Source organism: Hesperophylax consimilis, chromosome 10 (assembly GCF_061612785.1).
Source record: "Hesperophylax consimilis isolate HC1 chromosome 10, BYU_Hcon_1.0, whole genome shotgun sequence".
NCBI lineage: Eukaryota > Metazoa > Arthropoda > Insecta > Trichoptera > Limnephilidae > Hesperophylax > Hesperophylax consimilis.
Window position 1 is genome coordinate 3,700,484 of NC_142845.1, and position 24,370 is coordinate 3,724,853.

General features: G+C 35.4%; 1 protein-coding gene across 1 annotated transcript in view; it reads left to right on the forward strand.

The window, feature by feature from the left end:
• LOC149420198 (putative inorganic phosphate cotransporter) overlaps positions 1-24,370 on the forward strand; it is a 93,151-nt gene that overhangs the window by 7,967 nt on the left and 60,814 nt on the right. The window contains exons 3-5 of the mRNA XM_089636316.1: positions 6,914-7,093; positions 21,899-22,037; positions 23,001-23,221. Coding sequence (XP_089492442.1) covers positions 6,914-7,093; positions 21,899-22,037; positions 23,001-23,221 — 540 coding nt within the window. The remainder of the gene's footprint in view (positions 1-6,913; positions 7,094-21,898; positions 22,038-23,000; positions 23,222-24,370) is intronic.

A 24,370-nucleotide genomic window follows, 5' to 3' on the forward strand; every position in this document is an offset into this window, starting at 1 on the left:
TCCAGGTACTTCCTCACCTTCCACTCCTTCCCTTAGCCATAAAACTTACCCCAATTCAACATAAAAATTGTTTAAATTATCGGATGTAATGAAATGCATAATAATTAGACCCCAAAATACTTAATTATTCAGGGAAATAAACCCCTGAGTCATCAGTTGGAAATACCAACGACATTAAGTGAAATTAACAATGCAATAATCCTATTATTGCATTGTTTAAAATTTCACTTAATTATTAGCATTAGCAAATAATATTGGGATTAGCAAATAATAATTTACGACAATTTACTCGGAAATCAATAAAGCCAGAATAATAAAAAAAGAAAGTTATCACTTACGTCGTCTGTAAGTGGCTTTACCAAAGTTTGATAATGCCGTCAGAAGGTGAAACAGCTGTCACGCGTAATAATAATTACAACTAGCAGAACTTGTTTATAAACACACTGTTTTTATAAATTTTTTAATAAGACTGTTAAAATAAAAAAAATCTCTAAATTGAAATGGAGTTCTACAAACTAAACTTAAAATCAAATAAATTTATTGCGAAGGTTCAAAGTACTGTACTGTAATATTATATTAAATAATTTTTACGTGTTTAATTATTGTTTAAAGTCAGATTAAAGCGATTAAAAAACCCACCTGGCAATTCTTATTCGAGTTTCGTTGTTTTTACGTATTGGCGCGCTTACAAGCATCAGTCGTCTCATTTTTAACCATTAATATTTAGTGTGTAGGAAAGAGAGAAGACGCTTTTCGACACACTTGTCGAAAAACTTGTTGAATGCCGACGGGCATACTCTTCTACAGATTTTATTAAATATTGATATGTAGGTAATATTGATGTGTAAATGAATGACATTGTGAGAATTTTACCAATAAATAATAAATGAAAATGCGGACATGTAGTTTATGTTAATTTTTTTATTGGAGCATTTGTTCGAAGTGACTACCATTATTTTCGATGCAAGCGTGTAGTCTTGTTATATTTTGATTATTTAAGTTTGCAGGATTTGCTTTAATTTCTGCAGCGGCTTCCATCACTCGTTCGAGCAGTTGCTCTCTTGAGGCTATTGGCTTAGCATACACTTTTTCCTTGAGAGCCCCCCACAGGTAGTAATCCAGGGGGGTCAGGTCGGGTGATCTTGGTGGCCAAGCAATGGCCGGACTTCCACGGCCTATCCAACGACCAGGAAACTCGACATCCAAGTAGTTCCGCACGGCAATCGAATAGTGTGGTGGGGCTCCATCGTGCTGGAACCACATTCTCCGTAGTAATTCGAGGTTCACATCTTCCAGAATCTCGCCCAGTTGCACTTGTAAGAACTCCAAATACATCGGTCCATTTAGTCTGGGAGGCAACTCGATTGGACCGAGTATTTGATTTCCCAGGATTCCTGCCCACATGTTGATGGAAAATCTGTCCTGGCTCGACGACTCCCGAACAAGCTTGGGGTTTTGTTCAGCCCAATGGTGCAAGTTGTGCACATTTAGCACTCCTGTTTTAGTGAACTGTGCTTCGTCGGTAAACAATATGTTTTTCATGAAGTCTGCATCTCTTATGACATTATGCAGCATTCTTCTGCAGTACACGACTCTGGAAAAGTGGTCATTCTCCATGAGGCCTTGGCAGCGCCTATAGTGAAAAGGTTTGAGCCCGTGCTTCTTCAGAACTCTCCATACCGCCATGTGTTCCCTGTGTCCTATCATCAGAGCGACCCGACGCACGGACAGCGTGGGGTCTTCGGTAATTAAGTTCAGGATTCTCTCCTCAACTGCCACAGGAACGATGTTGTGTCCTCCGCCGGCGCCTTCAATCCGTCCGATGCCACAGTCACGCAATTGTTGATACATCTGAAACAAAACAACAAATAACAACTGCTTTTATTATTCAGCTCAGTAATAATGTCAAATAAACAATCGCGGGCTTTTTCACTCATTTTATTTTTAAAGAACACTTATTTTAGGCACATATCAGAAAACTTACGTTTTCTCTTCATTTATTTCATTTTTTTATAGTAAAATGTATAACAAAGTGTTTTAAATTATAATTTTCTTAACTAGGTACGGTTGATATCTTGGATTCACAGGGGTGAAATTGAATTCAAGTAATTTAAATAATCCCATGGTGAGAAAGGGAGTGAATTCAATTGCAGTGAATGATGCATTTATTAGAGATTAAAATTAATTAACTTTTTAAAACGCCGTTTAGTGACCACTGAACACAAATCACCTAAAGTACAATTTACATTTTTAAAGTTGGTGGCCCCTTGTTATGTTTTTAATGTTCCCAGTTTAAATTTCAAAAGCGCTTTTTGGCATTATCAATGAATGTAAATAGTTTCAATAAACAATTGATAGGGTACAAACCTGGACAAAGGTAGCATGGTGTGGGACGCGTCTTCCAGGAAACCTCATGCGATACTCCCTTACGGCTGCTCGTGAATTTCCATTGCAAAATCCATAAACAAAAACAATATCTGCTTGCTCGGCAGGTGGATAATTGAGGGGCATATTTCAACAGTAAAAACTTAGATAACAAAACAAAAACGAAACTAGAAACTTGATGACATGCGAACTCCCAAAACAGCACTGACCACTGATACGAGACGGGGTGGCGGGAACCACACGGGACTTGAGACAGAATATGTGTGAAAGAGATGACAGTAGCGCGGCGTTGCCAATTATTTTACCCCTATACTGTGGGCAGTAGCGGAGTGTGGAAATTTTATTTATTTTTTGTTTTTAAAAGAAAAAAAATGTTACCGGACAGCAAAGTGTACATAACATTTTTTACTCCAAATGTGCTAAGGAATAGCTGGTTAAAGTTTGTCGGGTTAGTGCCGATACACCCTGTATAAGTTTTTTACATTTTTTATTGCTTCTGTTTTGTTTTTTTTTGAACTGGTCAATTTTAAATTGTGTTAACTCTTTATAAAAAATAAAATAGCCTGATGTTTTTAGTTTCATTTTTGTTAAAAATAAACGAGTATTAAGTGGTTAAACTATAGAAATCCCAATTATTCACTCAATTATTAATGGTAACTTACGTATTTGCACAGAAATACGTAAAATACGAAAACTATATGTAAAGTATTTAAGCTAATATAAGGAGGGTATTAATTATGGGTACTACCTACTCCCCCACTTGGCTGCGGGATAGTTAAGTAGTCTGCCCACATAACCGGAGCATACCATGACTGTGCTATGACCGAGCCGCGAATTATGGGAAAGGTACGAAGCAACCGAAAACGGCACGATACGCTGCCAGCGTTGCTTTGTTCCTTTCCCGTAATTCGTGGTTCGGTCATAGCACGGCCATGATATGCTCCGGTTATGTGACAAACTCCTTTGTTCGCATTTTTTTCAATTTTATGGTACCTACCTGAGTGAAGATAATTTTATTTATTAACGCTCTTTTTAGGACTTATAGATATGAATAGTAAAAATTGTACAGTAGGTACATATTTATTAGACATAACTAAACTGTCTCAGGAACACTCTTTTATTTTTATTAAGTGATAAATTATTGAAGATGTCCACTGACATATAATTATTTCCCTGCACAAGGCAATGAGGAATACACCTGGAAGTTAGTCCCAGAATTTCTGTACTGAAATAAATTCTGACTTCTAGTATTACGTAGTGAAATACGAAAGTTTATCAATGCAAGCAATTATGGACTAACAGATAAATCATTCAGATTTTTTATTGAAATACTAAGTCAGTAAAAATCATTCTTTCCGACAATTTAAAGATATTAATTTTCCTTAAAAGAGTGTTGTAGTTCAACAAAATTGCCGGAATACCCATTTTAAAACTTAGAAAACGTTATCACTGAGATAGTGACTGTTTTTGGATAAATTATATAATTGCTTACTGAAATAAAAAGAAATGCTGTATAAAATGGTGACCGGATAAATCATCATAATGATAATTCATCACATCTTTAAAAAGTTATATAAAGTCATGGAAAGTGATGAAACAAAAACTTTATTAACTGGGTTAAGTAGGTTAGGTTAAGTTAAAATTTTTTTTCATCGTTTTTAATGACTTTATATCACTTTTTAAAAGTGTGTTGAATCGTCACTGTGTTGAGTTATCATGGAACCATATAAAATATATAGTTTATAATTAGGTAGGTAGGTATTTAAGTACCTACTTACAAATCTTATGATTTCAGTGATCTTATGATTTCAATGATCAATTTTTTAAATTTAGGAAACAAACCCACGACACTATTTTTTATATACATACTGTAATGTGATTATTATATATTTGCACAATTTCAACGGTAAACATGATTAGTCTTTATTTTGGGTACAATCAGTTTGCAAGTATGACACGTATTTATAGCCGTTCAACAATAGTAAGACCAAAGATATTAGAAGAACGAGATGTGCTATGAGCAGTTCATACTGTGTGGAATTGTTTTGCCCAGTGTCGCCGGTTTTGTTCACCAATACTACTGCACACCTACGCTTACGCTAAGGTATCCGCACTAATACATAGAACAGATATCTGTGCGTACACGTCCCGATAGTATTCAAAGTACCCTAATAAGGTAGTACTCCGCCTACGGTCCGGCGGCCAACATAGCATATCTCGTTCTTCTAATATCTTTGAGTAAGACAGTGTAAAAAACTTATAAAACCACATTATGAGTTCATCGAGGAACATGTTACACCTGTATCGTTGCTCACAAAATAACGTCATATGTTTCCTCGTTTTATCAAAAGAGTTTCAAAGAGTATTTTCTCTCTCCGGATTATCTGATCTGTGAAGCAGATGGTTTACGAAGTGTATCTTATGGTCAGACCTGCCAGAGGTAGTCGAAATTATGAAATTTAACTTTCTAGAGGAAAACATGACTTTTATCGGTCATCACAGCTGTGGCATCCCTTCTAGCGATCACATATGTAAACCTGTAATGAAATACTAACCAATAGCATTCCTCGTCCTTAAGACGAAGCTTAATGCTAAATCATTATTTTGATTAATCTTTATAACAAATTGGTGTACATTATGAATACCATAAAATATGCTTTAGATAAGTTGAAGGTTTTCCTATCGTTTCGCTTGAGTAAAGTACAAATAAAAAAATTACTCAGTAAAAAATATAAATGTAAACTACTAAAAAAACATTTTTTCAATAGAAATGTATGAACGCGTAAAGGAAACAACTTTAAAAAAAATATAGTATTATAGCTAAGATTATCTGTGACACTTGATTAAATTTTTTGCTTTCTTATAAAATTATTTTCAAAATAAATAAAAACCAGTTATGTGCTTGAAATCGAACGCATCTAGACTCCGTTGGGCAAGCGATTTTAATGCCTATTACCTACAATACCAAGAATGTACATATTTTTGGCTTGTAGCTTCCTCTTAATTAGTAAGAGACGAAGCGAAGCGGGAATGAGAACGCTTTCGAGATCGAGGAACTAATCAACGGAATCTGCATAATAACTAGATGGTTTGTTATAATATGTATTATTTATTTATCAGGTTGTACGCATTTCCGCAATAATTTTGGAATGATCTTGAATCCTAGTGCCTTTTACGATGTTCCATATGCGCCTACGATATAAATCCGGCGCTATACTTGTATCTGTTCGAGACCTTGCTACAATTACGATAACGGCTAGAACATAATCTATCAAGAGATTGAAACCAATAGGATCTATGCATAGTAAAATAAATCACGGTGGAAACACAATACACAATGCTAACACCTGTTAAACGGAAGTACGTTTCTGCAGAGTTATTATATGGGGTTATTAATAGGACTTGTTTCAAAGACATTCATTCATAAACAGATTTGAATCGAAGCTGGATAATATATATATTAAATTGTGATAAAATATTGTGGATATATACCGTGTTCCACACTCACACCGCGAAACTTGGGGGGTGATTAATGATAATCTAAGTTTTTTTAAATTAAAAAAAAATAATGTAATTCTAATTACAAGAAAAAAATTGCCCAGTTTAATCATAGCTGTACTTTTACGAGTAATGCACGTACTCAGAACTTAAGGCCCCTTAGTAAGTGTTCAAAGATGGTTCGAAAGGGAGATATGTAAATACTAACGTTAGAGGGAGCGCGCTAATATTAAAAAAAACTATAATAATTAAGCGGAAATGGTGAAAATATTTAATATAACACGACTCCTTTGAAATAGAGCAAAAATCTCTCGACAAATGCTTTAGTTACATTTACACTCAGATTTTTTTCATGCCTCTAGTTAGGAAGGAATTTCAATTAATTAACGTTTCGGCATAACAAATGTATTGATATTTTCTTCAAAAATAATATTGTTTTTACGAACTTATAAACTTAAAGAGTTAACGAGAAACTTGGTATACGTCGGTAGAAATTGGGTTTGCGGGAGCGATAGACCATGTCGTGTAATATTCGGAATCGGGCCGATAACAATAGCATGATAACAGTAGATGACGAAGATGCGTTCCACCCACAGTATTTAATTAAAGTATCTAAAAATACTTGATTATTTCAAAGGCCAAGATGCGTTACACCCACAGTATTTAATTGAAGTATATAAATAATTTAAAAGATATATTATGAAACACAAAAAAGTGAATCAAATACGACAGGTCACGTCAAGAGTCAGAATAACAAGAGAGTATGTCTGAATGTGAATGAAACAAAGAGTGTGTGTCAAGATCGAGTTGTTTGACGGTCCATCCTCTCTGACTACAATTGCAAGGAAAACGCGTGATAATTACATAGTTAGTTACCACGACACTTTAATGAAGCAAGAAGTGTCTGCCGAAACAAAGTTGGGGAAACGGCGTGAAGGTTAATCAGATATTTGGTTAAATGAATAATAACCCACGAGTTGTACTTTTGCGAAAACTAATAATTGTTCTGACTTAATGTATTTTTGTCCAGGTGTTTGAATGGAGCAAACAGGTCCAGGACTTGATCCTGAGCTCCTTCTTCTGGGGCTACCTGTGCATGCAGATCCCTGGAGGACACATCGCGCACAGGTACGGGGCGAAGTTTCTGCTTGCCTTCGCCATGCTCTCCAATGGCCTCCTGTCCATCATCACTCCGTGGGCTGCCCGATACGTAAGTACCTACTATCATATTAAAAATTTCATTCTCGGCATCTCATTGTTCAACTTATTCTCCATGTTTTCCGTAATCTCCTTGACCTCCTTTTCCTCTTCTTGTCCTCATTGTTCTCCATATTCTCCTTGACCTTCATGTTATCCTTATTCTTCTTGTTGTACATATTCCACTTGTTATCAATATTCTCCTTGATCTTCAATTCAATTCAATTCAGTTTGTTCCTTTTAAAAACATTACAAAATTATTAATTTTAATGCGTTTTTAAAAAACATTTGGTAATAATAATTCTTACATTAATAAAAACAGTGGGTATATCAACTAAACAAGTAATAATTAATTATGTTTATTCCTTAATTCCTGGTTATTAAGGAATAAACATACCACTTAGCAGACATTACAAGAAAACATTTCATAGGTAAACAACATGAAATATCTTATTCCTGTATATTGTTTAGTCTCTGTAAATCATGTACTGCTTGTTTCTATAATATAAAATAAAATAAATAAGTAATAGAGCTTGCCTTCTAAAGGCAGCTTCATTGATTCTGAAAATGTCGATATCCGAATTGATTCTGTTCAACAACAAGATTGCTCTCCCCACAGGCATGACCATTGGCAAAGTTAGTCCTGTCGGCTGGGAGATAGAATTGTCTATGTTGTCGGTGACGGAGATAACCATCGGGAACATAGAAATTAATACTCTAGATGATGACTGAGTTTTCAAACCATCCACGAATCAGTCTAAAGAAATGTGTAGCAATGCGCACATCCCTCCTCACCCGTAGATAGTTCATTCCGAGCATACCCAAAAGAAAGTCAGTAGAATAGAGCCAAGGGTAGTAGGATAGAGCCAAGGGTAACCATACTCCCTCATGTAGAGAAATGTCAAGAATTTCTTCTGAACTCTCTCCAACACGAGATAGTACTTTACCTGGTGTGGACTCCAAATTATGACCCACTTTCAATTCTACTACTTACTAAGGAATTAAATAAAACTATAAGCACCCGGGTATCTCTAAAATTCCTTACAGTGCGTAGAACAAAGCCCGGAATTCTCAGTGAAGTGCTACATGCCGTCTCAATATGAGCATGAAATGTCAGCCTACTGAGACGGCGTGTAGCATTTCACTATTCTTCTTGTTCTCCTTGTTTTTCTTTTCTTCCGCATTGTCCTTGATCTTATTCCCTGCTATCACATGAAAGCTATCCTTCTTCGGCATCTTATTAATATTATTTTTGTTCGTTTTCTTCTCGTTGTTTACCATATTCTCCTTGACCTTTTTTTTCCAACGTGCAGACAAATACATGATTTAACATTTACTCCACACAGAAGGCCCTGAGTAAAATAATTTCCCACAGGGCCTTAGAAATCTTTGGGGATTATGTGTGGAGGGTATTTTTAGGGAATTGAAGGGAAGTTCTGGGAAGGAATGAGGGAGAGACAGGAGTGTCGATCAGTGTGTTTAGGAGTGAAAGTCAGTCATCCCTCCCACTGCGGTGTACGGCGTTGCATCGAGAGATGTATCGTTGCATCCGGCCGGAGAGGTCAAAGAGTCTATCTTATCCGGTCTGTCCTGGTACGGCTTGCCACGCAATTAGAGGGAAGGCACATCGCCGCCAGGACCTGGAAAAACCTTTCCCCATGAACCCGGACGCACCTGCTCACCAGTCATCATTCATCAAACATAGCGACCAACGTGATCGCCAAAGGCAGAGGTGTTGGTTATCCAATACTCGTTCTCGTTGTTCTTATTGTCCGTCTTGTCCTTCTTGTCCCACTTGTTCTAATTGTTCTGCTCTTTATTACCGTTATTCTCTATTCTATTTATGTGTACCTACTTACGTCTATTTTCCTTTCTACTTGTTATGCTCTCTTTTGTCGGTGGTTAGCTATCATCAAGGCACTATTACTTGCCGACTGCACCCCATAACAACTCTTTGATCGTCTATATTCACTAATTCCCCCTGGATTATCAATTACATGATTTTGCATGTATATATAAACTATTAGATTAATGATCTGCATAGGATTTCTTTTATTTGTTCGTCTTTAGTTTGATCACGTTATTAAAAATCTTATGTTACCATTATCGGATGTCTTTGAACTTTAATACAATGGCAATTATGCTCCCAATCACATCAATAATAAGTTCAGAAATTCAGTTCCACAAAGACCTTGGGGAGGTGTTCTCGGAAGTAATCTGTTTTGCTCCTCGTTTGCGTGTAACAGATGTAGGAATTGGAGGCCACTGGAACAATTTGAGCCAGCAGGGAATACGCCATCGGACTGCAAACTTTATGAAAATTACTAAAAGTTTATCAGAAAATGTCCTGCATTCCCATTTTTAACCGTATAACCAATCATTTGAAGAGATTGTGAAGCTATACAGGGTGTATCGGCATGTACCCGACAAACTTTAACCAGCTATTCCTTAGCACATTTGGAGTAAAAAATGTTATGGGCACTTTGCTGTCCGGTAACATTTTTTTTAATAAAAAAATTATCATTCATATTTTCACCACATGTCACCACTGTTTTATCCTTTGTCATAGTTTGAAAACCCATCTGGCAATATTTTATTCGAGTTTCGTTGAATAATATACGTATGTACCTACATTGGCGCGCTTTTACAATCACAACGAAATGGCATGGCACCATTCGTCTCATTTTTGACTATTATTATTTAGTGTGTATGAAAGAGCGAAGACGCTTTTTGACACACTTGCTAATAACAGCTGTTGAACACGAGAAACAATGCCAATGACAGTGAAAGAGTGTGGATTTTTTTATAATTTTTTGTTTTTAATTGAAAAAAAATGTTACCGGACAGCAAAGTGCCCCTAACATTTTTTACTCCAAATGTGCTAAGGAAAAGCTGGTTAAAGTTTGTCGGGTACGTGCCTATACACCCTGTATAAATGAAAAAAATCCATACCATAACATATCGGACAAAATAATAAAAACGATTTTTACCATGCGAACATCTTATGGGAATGGTATTTGAAGGCAGTATTAGCAGCCAGACAGGTTATAATATACATTTAGTACCTGCCTACAGATGCAGTAATGTCCATGCAATATGCCTGTTAAATGTATAACGCGTCAGTACGAGTAGCGAGTAGGTACTACTGAGAATGTCAGTTCTCAGGCTGTCAGGGTCACCTGTAATGTTAAATCGCGGAAGACGTTATATCTTCCGTATTCTGCGATAAATATTGAACTTTAAAAAGGATACTAATGTACGTGTTCATAAATAATATAAACGGCGAATTTTGCTTTTGTCTCGATGATGGAAAATCAATTCATAACCGTAGAGGTTTGCGAAGAATTTTTAAATTTAAATTCAACAAATGTTGAATTTAACAAACTTATCAGGGCGCGCCAGCTGATTTCCTTATTGTAAATACTTACCAGATAACGTGTTTATACAATTATTAATATAGTAGTATAATCTGCCAAAATTATATTTTATTATTATTTATTTTTATATTTTACGGTTTTTTATGAATAGGACAAAGGAAAAAAATTATTATAAGCAATAATTAGTGAAATATCCATTAAAATCTCCAAAGTAAAATAAATGCCGCCTACGGGAAATGAACCCACACCTTCTGATGTCCGGTCAGGTGCTCTGGACCACTGAGCTTCGTCAGCTTATTTCCAACACGCCAAATAATTCAATATGTACTAGTACTTCAATCTACAATTACTGCTTATTATATTTTTTCACCTGTAAACAACTAACTTTATTTTGAAGGAAAGGCTTTGTTAGTTCTAAATTTACCACTAGATGGCGTCGAGACATATTATGTCTACATTTGTTGGTGAAATATTTTGACTTGTCTGAAATTATTTTTTTAATGATAAACTAATGTTCCCGTCGGCTCAGGGATCTACTCAAATCAGGTCTACCTTAGTCTGGAATATTCCTCAAATCAAAGATTCCGTAGTCCCGAATATTTCTCAAATCAGGGATTCCGTAGTCCCGAATATTCCTCAAATCAGGGATTCCGCAGTCCCGAATATTTCTCAAATCAGAGATTCCGTAGTCCCGAATATTCCTCAAATCAGGGATTCCGTATTCCCGAATATTTCTCAAATCAGGGATGCCATAGTCCCGAATATTTCTCAAATCAGGGATGCCGTTGTCCCAAGTATTCCTCAAATCAGGGATTCCGTAGTCCCGAATATTCCTCAAATCAGGGATACTATAGATACTCAACAGACAGAAGATTATAGTAGAAAAATGCTTGATAAACCTACTTGATTCTGTGTAAAAAGGCCGGCTGATTGATGATCCATTGTTCACAAACCGATTGCAATCACTGAGGCATAGACGCAATATGGATATGCCGAGTCTGTTCTACAGATATTTTAATGGAGCCTGACCTAAGGAGCTAGCAGCATTGATTCCCGGTACCACAGTGAACGTACATAATCTCGACGTACACGAGCGGAACACTCGTTCAAAGTTAATGTTGGCGTCATGAGAACGGTACGTTTCTTCGACTTTGTGTAAGACGGCTCGTATATGGAACGAGCTAACGGCATCTGTTTTTCCTCCTTCATATAATCCTGAACTCTTCAAAACACGCATTAATAAATCCCTTCCTAGAGCCCCTACATTAACCCGCCTTACAACGCTGATCAACCTCGTGGCGACATTGTTCCCCACTGTACAGACAGGGGCGCCCTTGTGAGGTGTCGCATATATTGTGAAAATGTCTATTCTAACAAGAGTTATAATATCCCACTAGAATATATATAAAATTTAATTTCCTATTAGATACCCTAAAAATATATAAATTGGAAGATAGACGTAAAATAAACTATTTCAGCTTTTTATTCAAAATACTAAACTTTAATTTCGACTGTTGCGAACTCCTGCAACTCATAAACCTACACAACAACCCACAATAACAATACGACAAAATACACTATTCTACTGCAGCATACCCAAGCTCAACTATATTGGCCATTCCATTGCCATACGGTGGCTTCACACTATGGAACCAATACTTGGTGATATTGACATATTTAATGTTAACTTGGCCAATTTCGTGGATCTCAACACTAGTCTTAAACCGTGTGGTTTATTTTTGTTTATCTATTTGATTGCTGTATTTTTATTTTTATTACTAGCTGTACCACGCCACGCGTTACTGTGGCTCAGTCTGGTGATAGATAAACAATACCGCATGTTGCTTTTACGTCCAACAGATGACATCTATATATAATGAAGGTATATAAAAACACACTTGTATTCGAATGCAATGTTGTGTCAACATTTCAAAGCAATCAGTAAAGAACTTGACAAGACAAGACGCAATCTGATCCCCGAACCGGGAATCCCTCCTAAGAAACTTAGCTTTCCTCTTGGGATGACCCATGGCCAGTGTGGTATATTTATGCCCATGGCAGACGCATTAGTCATCTAATGAATGGTACATATATCTCGCAAGTAACTCACATTAAAATAATACATATTTACAAATAACGGAAAATAGATCTACAACTCAACACACAAAAATAATGTAATATCTATGCAAATATTTGATCCACACTTATTATTATACTATCAGCAACTGTGTTAGAGAGGAAGGTTGATATTTTTTATTACATAAAGTAATAATAAATGTGTCACGGTCGTCCCAGTTCAACCTGCCTATAAAATGATCTTTGACAATGATGATAATTTTATAATATAATATATCCAATTCATTCGCAGGCTAATTCTATGGATTAGAAGTTTTGCCTTGTAGTTATATCATATATTATATAACATAATGTTATGTTAGTTATTGCTACTAATCAATCAAAATTTTCACACGACACGATTTCACGAGATATTAAGGCGATGCACTACGTCGTGTAGTATTTTAAATTGAGCCGCTATCAATAACAACCCTTACGTAGATGGCGATAAGGTTTAAATTCCCGCTTAACACCATCCGCCTGTTTTGATTTATGCAAGAAAAAAACATGGCTAAAAAGTGCCTTTTATTTTATTTTGTGGATGTTCAGGCATAAATATTTTTTTTTTCGATCATTTTATAAATAACTTAATTTGCCACATTATACAATAAAATCATAACCGAAAATGGGTTCGTAAGTAGGAGATTTTGAACGTTAAAGCAGTTTTCATAGGCCTTTACATTATTTTTTCTGGGCTTATAAAAAGACTTATCTAAAAAATACTCGATTATTTCAAAGGCCAAGATGTATTCTACTCGCAGTATTTAATTAAAGCATCTGAAACATTTCTAGGCGACCAAATTTTCAATCCAAAAACACATGATTTTGCATTACTACGTATGCCATCGCCTCAACACAACTAACCAATGACAACTGTCAAGAAAATCATCGCTTATTTCCCGTTCAGAAAACTGTGACTACTACTAATTCATGGAGTATTACGTATACTCTGGAGGTCTAGCAATACGATACGGTATTGAAGAAATAGTCATCTATAGTCAGCGATATTTGCGAGCACGGTCTGAATGTGATTCCGACAGTCGGTTGACAGAAGCCGTTACTTTTAGCGCGGCCTCCAAGGTGTTGTATGAGCTGTCAATATGCACGGCTTTTTATGAATGAATGGGGGTGAACTAACTAAGCTCTTAGATCTGAAATAAGTCGTATACATGAACCGTGACTTAATTATTTTATCTAAAAACTAAATTTGTTAGTTGTGGCTTATGGCTAATGATATCATTTTAGTGTCCAAACTACATGTGGACTGACAATTTATATTAATGTTAATATTTCCATTCGACATTGATAACTTATTAATATTTTTTATTTTTCACGTAGCCGTCTAACGTTAAGAAATGTCAATTCATAGAGAGGTGCGCCAGTGTTGCCAATGTATATCGATTCTGATTTATTGCGTTATCAACATCGGTCTGGATATCAACATCGCGACCGTGCACGGGAAATTTGTATAAAATCATCGGTAGTTACGCCTATCGATCCTATATTGTAAAGTATCGATTCTACTGTTCCCTGGAAGATAATTTTCTCTGTCTATTTGATAACGGGCTCTCTCGGGTGATAAGAAAACCCATGAAATTCCGACCCACCACTATAATAATAAATTCTTTATTCCAGGATGTGGGGAGGTTAGTGCGATCCCACACATCCCATAGAGGGTATAAGTACAGATAGTATTTACATATAGTAAAATAAATAAAAACAGATAAAAAAATTAAAAATTAAATAGAAAATGAAATTAAATTAAAGCCGAGAAGCACGGGAATCCATCGGATCTAAGATTGTGGGAGCAAGTATCTTTCTCCAATGGTCTTCAATGCTCGATCCTGAAGTCAGACGGGATTCTATGATAATAATGTTTCTGGAATGGTTTATCCTTTCCCTCAGTCCTGCAATTCTGGTTCTTAACAGAGCTGAAAATCCAGGAACTATAATATGTACCTAAATAATTTTGACTTCCCATTAAATCGTGTTCCTGTTGGAAGAAATTTTCCCTCATTTTCCAGGTTAACTTAAAAGTACTTTTCAAATATTTAATATCAGCGTAGAACCGAGAAAAATCACGGGATATTTGTAGAATTTGTGAATCTAAAACAAATATTGTTATTTTGTTTGTTGTCAAATTAGAGTGACGATAGAAGATTTACCCTTAGAATGAACACCGTTAGTAAATTTGAAAAATCACAAAACTGTCAAAAAGTTTAACAAAAGAAATACACATTTCAAAATAAAGAATTACTAATTAAATCATCAATAAAATTAAATATTTTTTATTATTGGTAGGAACCAACTTAATAGCGTTAAAGTAGACAAGCGCGTCTAAATTTTTCTACACACAATCAGTTCCAATTTAAAAAAAAAAATAAAATCTAAGCTAATTTGAGTTTAATGAACGTGTATAATTACACGCAGGAACAAGCTGTAAGCTAAGAGTATCAGGAAGGAGGCATTATCTGTATTCCTGATATGATATGCAGAACTTACCTACCTACCGTTGGTATTCCCGTCGGAAAAATGATTCTGCTTCTAAATAACTTGTCCCTTGACATAGACATTTTTCAACTGAACATTAAAAAATTAAAAAATCGTATAATTTCTTAACTAAATATTATAATGTATATTTATTACTGGTGATGATTGATAAATGTTGCATTGATGTATTATTTTTAGATGAGACATGAAGCGAACATATAGGTTTAGCTTTTTGGCCTCAAACTGACCTCCAACTCTCCCGACGTTTTAACTAAAACTACTAATAGAGGAACAAGTTTCGACGAGATATTACTACGCGGTAGAGCCTCTAATTGTAGCCCTATGTTTCCGACATCATCGTGATAAAATAAAATATTCGTAAGTTACTAAAAGTTAATCAGGGAATCATTTAGTTCATTCGTGAGGCTTGCAATCCCGTTTTTAACCTGAATTACTAATCATTTGAAGAGATTCTTAATATTAGTAAAGTCGTTTGTATTCGCCTATATATTTTTTCTCTTTCCAGCAAACCACCGTTTACTTCAAAGAGAGCATGAGTGTAATCGATTCTTATTAAAAAAAAATATTATTTTCAAAGAGCAATGACCGCAGATTATTAAACCGAAAGAAAATTTTGATTGATTGCGTTCACTTTGTATTAATTCAATTATAAGCCGAGGATTATGTACAAAAGCGGAAGCTTCTATGAATGTTAATGAACATTTAAAAAAATAGTATTACCTAGTAACTGTATTAAACTGTGCGCCTTGAATTGATTTCAGACATGTGAACGCGGTTTTCTATTGAAGATAAATTGGGTGAAATCACAAATAAACGAACGAAATTTAATAATATCAATGAGATTGCTGTTTGAAATAAAGTCGCTATCCGCGTATTTTGATTTTGATAGAGTCTTCACAATCATTTAGAAAATTTCTTCCGAAAGGTTTACGTATATAATACATTTATATTATATTTATAGAAAATATAGAAAAGTCGATGTTTTTTAACTAACTAACTAACTAACTAACTAACTAACTAACCATCACGCTGTTTCTCCGCGGGGGTAGGCAGAGAGGACGGACCGTCAAACAACTCGGTCTTGGCACACACTTCTTGCCTCATTCTCATTCATACATCGTCTCATACATACTCTTCTATTATTCTGACTCTTGACATGGCTCGACTCGAGTATCTGATTCACTTGATCGTGCCATGTCTTCCTCGGGCGTCCACGACTTCTGCTACCATTCGCATTTGCATCATATATCCTCCTTACACTCCTATCTTCGCTCCATCCGCTCAAACCATCTAAGCGTCCCTTTCTTAATCTTACTCATTACGCTTCCATCAGCTTTGCACTATTTGTGGATCTCCACATTCCTCACACGATCGAACATGGTTTTAACACATACATACGCCTCAGGGATCTCATTTGAACAGCATTCAATCTACTTTCATCCTTTCTTTGCCAGTTCCATGCCTCACTTCCATGCATTAAGGTAGGTACCAGCACTCCATTGTGGACTGCTAACTTCGCTTCTTTGGACAATTTTTTGTTAGCGCCGTTAACTGCGTTCAGTCCTCCATTAACGGAATTACCTGCTGTACTACGGAACTGTAAATCTTAAAGAGGCCTACAGAAAAGTCCACTATGGTATATGTCTATCTCCTACAGAAAAGTCCACTATGGTATATGTCTATCTCCTACAGAAAAGTCCACTATGGTATATGTCTATCTCCTAAGAATAAACCCCATCAACGCCGGGTACACGTCTGCTAGGTATACTATATATTTTTTTAATAATTGTTGTGAAATAATCATTTTTGATTTGATGAAGATATTACGTATGAATTGAATTGGAATACGTTCAATATAATATGAATAAGATAAATTATTTATTATGTTATAACTTGTATTTGCCTTTTATAGGTATGCGGAAAGATAAATAATACAAGTAATCAATATTGTATAATTATATCTAATCTTGATTAGATGTTTAAATCAGGATTATTACGAAGGTGATTTCATCCTCTTTGAATTCTTGTCAAATAGTTTACTTCGATCACTTAGGTCGAGATGTTTTACATAAATTCAAATGTAATATGGAGTATGATAATACTGCGTAGAATGCAGAAAACAAAATACATAAATATGTTGGAACAAATCCTAAATGGAACAAATCCATAAGAATATATCTGTGATATATCTGTACGTGGGCGCATGGAACTTATCCGAGGTGCATGCGCTATATATGTATAGACTCACTTGAGGCAATTAATGGATTTAGCCTAAAAACCAAACATTATGAAAATGTTGCTTTTACTTATATTTTTTTACCACCTTTACTTAAATATTTTCAATTTGTATTGATATTTCAGGCGACTAATTATTGCTTATAATTTTTATTTTTTTTATTTTTTTTTATTTTTTTATTGTTGCTACATTATTTTACAATATTTATATTCTAATTCAGTAATGTTGGCCTCACTGGGTTGTTTACCAGTGAGGTAATTTTTTTGTTTTTTTTTTTTTGTTTTTGTTTGTTTAATTATTTGCTATCCTTTATGCTATGCATAAAAACTGGTCTTTTTTTCCATTATTTCTGGCTTTCACCCTTCAAGGGTGTTCTTGGCCATCATTTAAAATTATTGAGAAATGAAAGATGAATTTAAATATTAATTTTATTTAAATAGGCAAATTTCAAAATTATAATGAAAATTGGAGTCGAGTTCAGACTTAGAAGAGATGAGATGTTGAATGGAGGGGAGGCAATTTTAGATAAGGCTTGATAGAAGAGAGGACTTGTCTTATAAACATTAGTTTATCATTAAAAAATAATAATATTCGACGTCAAAAATATTTCACCAAGAAATGAAGATATTATATGTCTCGACGCCATCTAGTGAGAAATTTAGCACTTACAAAGCCTTTCCTACAAAAATATAGTTGGTTGTTTACAGGTGGAAAAAATATAATGAGCAGTAATTGTTGATTGAGGTAATAGTACATATTGAATCATTTGGCGGGTTGAAAATAAGCCGACATAGCCCAGTGGTTTCAGAGCATCTGACCGGACATCAGAAGGCACGGGTTCAATTCCCGTTGGCGACATTTATTTTTACTCGTTAGATATTTTCAATTTATATTGATATTTCAGGCGACTAATTATTGCTTATAATTAGCTAGGGCTTATAACAACGCCCTTTCATGTTTCTAACTAACTAGTACTTCGGCTCATTTAGCCTTATTACTATTACCATCTGATGGCTGTTTTCACTTGACTGATTTTATGTTACATTAATCTGTTTTTTTTTTTATTTTTTTAATTTTTTTTATATTAACTCCACACAGGAGGTCCCGAGGAAAATAATTTCCCTCAGGGCCTATGTCATCTTTGGGGATGCTGTGTGGAGGGTCTTTTTGTGGAGAGGAAGGAGTGAACATGGGTCTTGAAGAGTCCCATGTTGTAGGAGGGAGGAAACACAGAGGCCGGCAGTTCGTTCCACAGCCGAGCTGTTGAACTTAAGAACGAATCGTAGAAGCGACCCGTTCTCGTGTGACAAATGTCAACCGTGTACAAATGTTGGGCACGCGTTTGGCGTGTATCCCGACTACGCACCGGTGCCGAAGGGATCAATGACGCTAGTTCCTCAGAGCATCTTCCATTGTAATACCGATAGAACAAGGACAGCATACCTACCTGACGCCTGTGCTCTAAAGATTGCAGTCCGTTTGTTAAGATTGGGGAATCTATCAAACGGACCGCCCGTTTTTGCACAGAGTCAAGGGTTTTTTTCAGGTATTTAGGGGCTCCGGACCAGAGATGGCTGCCAAATTCGACAGTAGGGCGCACTTGCGATTTGTACAGGGTCAGCAGTTGTGTATTATTAAAGTATCTGCGGGCCCTGTACAGTACGCCCAGCTTCTGACAGGCCAGCTTCACTCTGGCTTCGATGGAGCCCCCATACCTGAGCTGGTCACTTATAGTTACACCAAGCATATCAATGGAAGGCCTGTTCGGAAGATTGCTTCCGTTGAAGGAGACTAGATTATCATTTAGATCCCTTTTAGACGTAATCAGACAGGATTGGGTGTTTTAACTCCATTGATAGTCCATTTCTTTTGGAATGCTACGGCTTATACGTACATGAAAGCCAAAATAGTCACTACGCCTAATTCAAGATACCACATGGAACAACAGATGTTCTTGCACAGGGTAGTATAACAAGAGGAATGGTGTAATTGAATGGAATTTTTGTGAACCTATCCTCCCAAATATTAAAATAATTTAAAAAAGGTAAATTTATGATTAATCTGTCATACGAATTTTTTTGTAAAACAAATCATTGTCATTGAATGGTCAATCGGCGCCAATCACGATAACATGACAGTTGTGCTTTACAGCTGATTTTGACAATTTGTTTAAGAGGAAGCTAAAAGCCAAATATGTGTATTTTCTTGGTATGCCTTATAATGTCACGAATATAGGCAATAATAGGCATTAAAATCACTTGACAAACGGAGTCTAGAAACGTTCGATTTGAAGCACAAAAGTGTTTTATTTTGTAAATAATTTTATGAGAAAGCAAAAAAGTTAATCAAAGGAAACTGTCACAGATAATCTTAGCTGTAATACTGTATTTTTTAAAAGTTGTTTCCTTTACGCGTTCATACATTTCTATTGAAAAAAATATAGTAGTATTCATTGAGTAGTCTATTTTTTTTATTTGTATTCATCTCAAAGGAAACGATAGGAAAACCTTCAATTCATCTAAAGGAATTTTTCTTGCTATTCATAATGTACACCTATTCGTTATAAAGATTAATCAAAATAGTGATTTAGCACTAAGCATCGCCTTAAAAGCTGAAATTGATCTAGAATTGGCGTTTAACAGGGATCTTTCAAATGTCAAGAGAACAGAGCAAGCAAACAAGCTGGAGTCCAGTGATCGCAGTTGAAGGAAAGGGATTCATACGTCTGTCAGTGCACGACTCGCTGACCCCCAAATTCTTACTCACCCTTTATGTCTTTTTCATTACCAGAACGTTAATAATTTAAAATAATATATATTATACTTGCGGCACGTTCCAGAGTGGAAGATACTATCAGAATCGCCCTGGAGTAAGACTACCATTGAGTATAGAAACCCAGAAGATAGGTGGAAAGTTGAGTGGCAAACAGCCAACGTAGGAAATGCCCACCTCATACAGGACCCAACCGAGAGACTGGGTTATCATTGCCTCGCAAAACCTGGTCCGTCATCAATAGGTTAAGGTGCTCCATAGCCGCTGTGCCCACATGATGCACAGATGGGGCCTTAAAGAGTCGGCGATGTGTGAATGTGGTGCGGTGCTGACCACCGAACATGCCCGCTATATTCATTCCCCGGCGGGATTGATTAGGTTCACATGGCGACGCCTGAGGCCCTAGAATGTTTCGCAGACTTAGATGTCCCCCTCTGACCCCCCCACCATACGAAAGAAGAAGTATTGAAAAGTTGCTTGAAATGGCTTTAGCCGTGTTTTTTGACCAGATCTGAATAGCCAGGTAGGTACTTTCTACCATCTTCTTTCCCATCTCATTTCTCTCCCCACTACCTTCAGTCTTACAAAATACCCTAATTGGGTATGCTATAGTATCACTGGCTCCATACGGTTGGGAGCAGTTGAGACTCTTGTGCGATATTCACATAATAAAAGAACTTTCTCTACCGTCTATCCTCAAAATGACTCTCACTACAGCATCTCCAAAGGTGACATCGGTCCTGAGGGAAATTATTTTTCTTCAAATATGAAAAACTCTTTTCATGGGATTTTCAGCAAAGTTGTCACCATCTCGTCCTAATGCAGGAACTATTCAATTTTGTAGGTGTTCAATGTCCATTGATACTTGATAACTTTTATTGGAACAACCTTTTATAGAAGATAATAAACGAAACATGAAACAGAACAAGACACAGATAAATCCTGATATAGACTATTATATATTGATCTTTATACCTCCTTTACAGAGATTATTTTATTTCATACCATCCCATCCCATCTAATAATTTCATACTGAATTAGTGACTAGATTTTAGAAAAAATGTTTTTGTTAAATACTAATTTAAGAATATTTCTTAATCTAATAAATATATAAATATTTCGTAATGCATCATAAAATGTGTCTGTTCCATTTCATATATTGGGCTACAATCACATCGAGGTACTTTATTTGAGTCGTGTGGTTTAGAAAGGTAAATAAGCTAAGTTTTGTTATATTTTTTGCTGTGGATAATTAATGCAATGTTTGGATAAGTTATTTATTGAGAAGGGAATATAATAGTTTTTTATTGCATTTTTTGAGAGCAAGTTTGTATCGAGCCAGTATTTTAGGATTTGCACTTCATTATTACTGCGTATTTGATACCTTTCTAGTTTACATTAAAAAATGGAACACATTCAGATTTAAATATATGGAAAAAGAACTTACCTAACCCCGTATCTAAACTATCATCTATTTTAATGGCATTGTCGTCTTTCGTAACACTTTAATTTCTTTTAATGACTTTGTCTTCTTTAGTCACACTATCATCTCTTTTAAAGGCTTTGTCTTCATAACATTGTCATCTCTTTTAAAGGTTTTGTCTTCTTTCATAACACAATCATCTAGTTTGATGAATTTGTCTTCTTTCGTAACACTATCATCTCTTTTAATACTATTATCCATTTTAATGGTTTTGTATCCTTTTTTAACACTATCATCTCTTTTAATGGATTTGTCTTCTTTCGTAATACTGTCATCTCTTTTAATGGATTCGTCTTCTTTCTTGATGACTTTGTCTTGTTTCAGGCTGGCTGGAAAGCAGTGTGCGCAGTCAGGGCTATTCAAGGTCTAGCACAGGGGTCAATGCTGCCATGTCTGCACACCCTGCAAGGAAAATGGGCCCCGGTTAACGAGAGAGGCAGGCTGAGCACTTTGATCTACGGAGGTAAATACTTAATATAAAATATTAACATGTTAAACGGAGCGTAATCGATGGTACAACCATAATATTCAACTCATGATACTGGGCATCCAACACTCTATGGTTGTCGCTGTTTTTCAATTCTTGTTAACTTAACATGGGATAGCATTGATCAATTTTTATGTTGCCTCTTCATCAAACACCAAAATTGGCCTTAATCTATTTCCAATTTTTGAACTAGTTGCTCCATCTCTTGAGCCGGCTAGTAGCAAATTTCAAAGATTTTTTTTTGGTTTGTCTGGGAACTTTTAAAATGTATTTTAAATATTATAAAAAATATTTTTTTGGTTTGACTGAGGATTGAACAAGGGACTAAAATAATACTTTAAAAAATTGTTTGGAGATTGAACCTTACTTGATTACTTTGATTTGAACCGATATTTATTGCGTGCATTAACTTCTGAAATGTCATAATATTTCAGAAAATATGTACATATCCGCGTAATTGCCACCAATAGTTGAAATAATACATTATCATTTGCAACGAGTCTATCTGCTGAGTTTCAGCTCGATCGGATGTAGGGAAGTGTTCAAGTGCATTCAATTGTTCATTTATTAATTTTTTCATTCATTAATTTGTTCTTTCATTAATTGTTCATTCATTCGTTTTTCATTCATTAATTGGTTAAATCATCCATTTGTTCATTCATTATTTTTGTTCATTCATTAATTTGTTCATTCATTAATTTGTTCATTCATTAACTTATTCATTCATTAATTTGTTCATTCATTCATTTGTTCATTCATTCATTTGTTCGGTTATTCATTCATTAATTAATTCAAGAAAACTAATTCTAAATTCAAATAGATATACTTGAATTTAGAATTAAAAATAAGACACCATTTGTCATGACTTTCCGCGTAAGATTCCAGCCAATGTACCATCCATGAATAGTCAGACTTAACTTTAAGTTTTCTCTTCCACAGGATCCAATTTTGGCACAATCCTGGCCATGATCATATCCGGATTCCTCGCAGCCAGCTCCTTGGGCTGGCCAATCATCTTCTACGGCTCCGGCGCCATGAGCATCATCATGGGTGGCATCTGGATCCTCTTCGGCGCCGAGAGCCCGGAGGTCCATCGCAGCATCAGCACCGAGGAAAAGGACTACATTCAGATATCGCTTGGGCAACAGGGGAAATCTAAGGTAATTATTAATTACAAATAACTGCTGCTAACCCTCTACAAATCTCAAAAACTACCAAAAATTAAATTTGGGAGTCATCTCTTTGGACAGGAGCCCCAAAATACTTAACATAACATAATTGATTCTGTGCAAAGGAGGGCGGTTCGTCTGATTGATAATGCGTTGTTAACAGACCCATTGCCATCTCTAATGCTCATAGGCAATTTAGATGTGCTAAGGTTGTTCAATGGAACCTGCTCTATGGAGCTAGCAGTGCGCTGTTGCACGTACGCAAAACTCGACGGACGAGAGCGGAACACCAGTTCGAAGTTGACGTCGGCTTCATGAGAACGGAACGTTTCTTCAATTTTTAATGAAATTATTTTCATTAATTCCGTACCCATATTAGATTAATGGTATATCTAGTTTTAATTTTTTCGGATTCACTGCCCAAATTGAAACGTGGCATCATGTCAATAATATAAACTGTTCAATGCGCATACATATAGACACACACACCCACACAAACAATCACACATACATTACACACACACACACACACACATATATACTACACACGTTACCTGGTAATTAAGGAATAAACATACCACTTAACATACATTTTTTTTTTTTTTTTTTTTACTTTATTTATTTTCATTTCTTTACACATATTATACATATTAATAGATAGTATAAAATAACATAATATATAATACCAAATAGTTTACAAAAGAAATGAAAACCCACTAAGGCACTGACTGCCTGAGTGTGGGTAATATAAAACGATTACTATATTTCAAGTACCTAAAGTATAATATACATTAGTAGAAAAAGTTTTTTTTTTGTTTATAGTTATTATAAAAAGTAAAGAGAAAACACTATGTACAATAGTTTATAAAGTTTCAGCAAGTGAGTTGTAGAAAGGATAAATAAATTTATAGTAAAAGAGTTTCAATATCTGCGTCAATCAGCCATAATTTTACCTCTTTAATATATTCTATCTTTTTTATTTATCATTTGAGTTTGTAGTGGTAGAAGGTTAAATGTACGAGGACCAATGAAACTGCTATGCGTCTGCATTAATTTAGTATTGGTTTGGGGGGTGTAAAATATATTATTTGTTCTTTTGCTCATTCTGTTTTCATTTATTTTGAAATTGTTTTTGTTTTT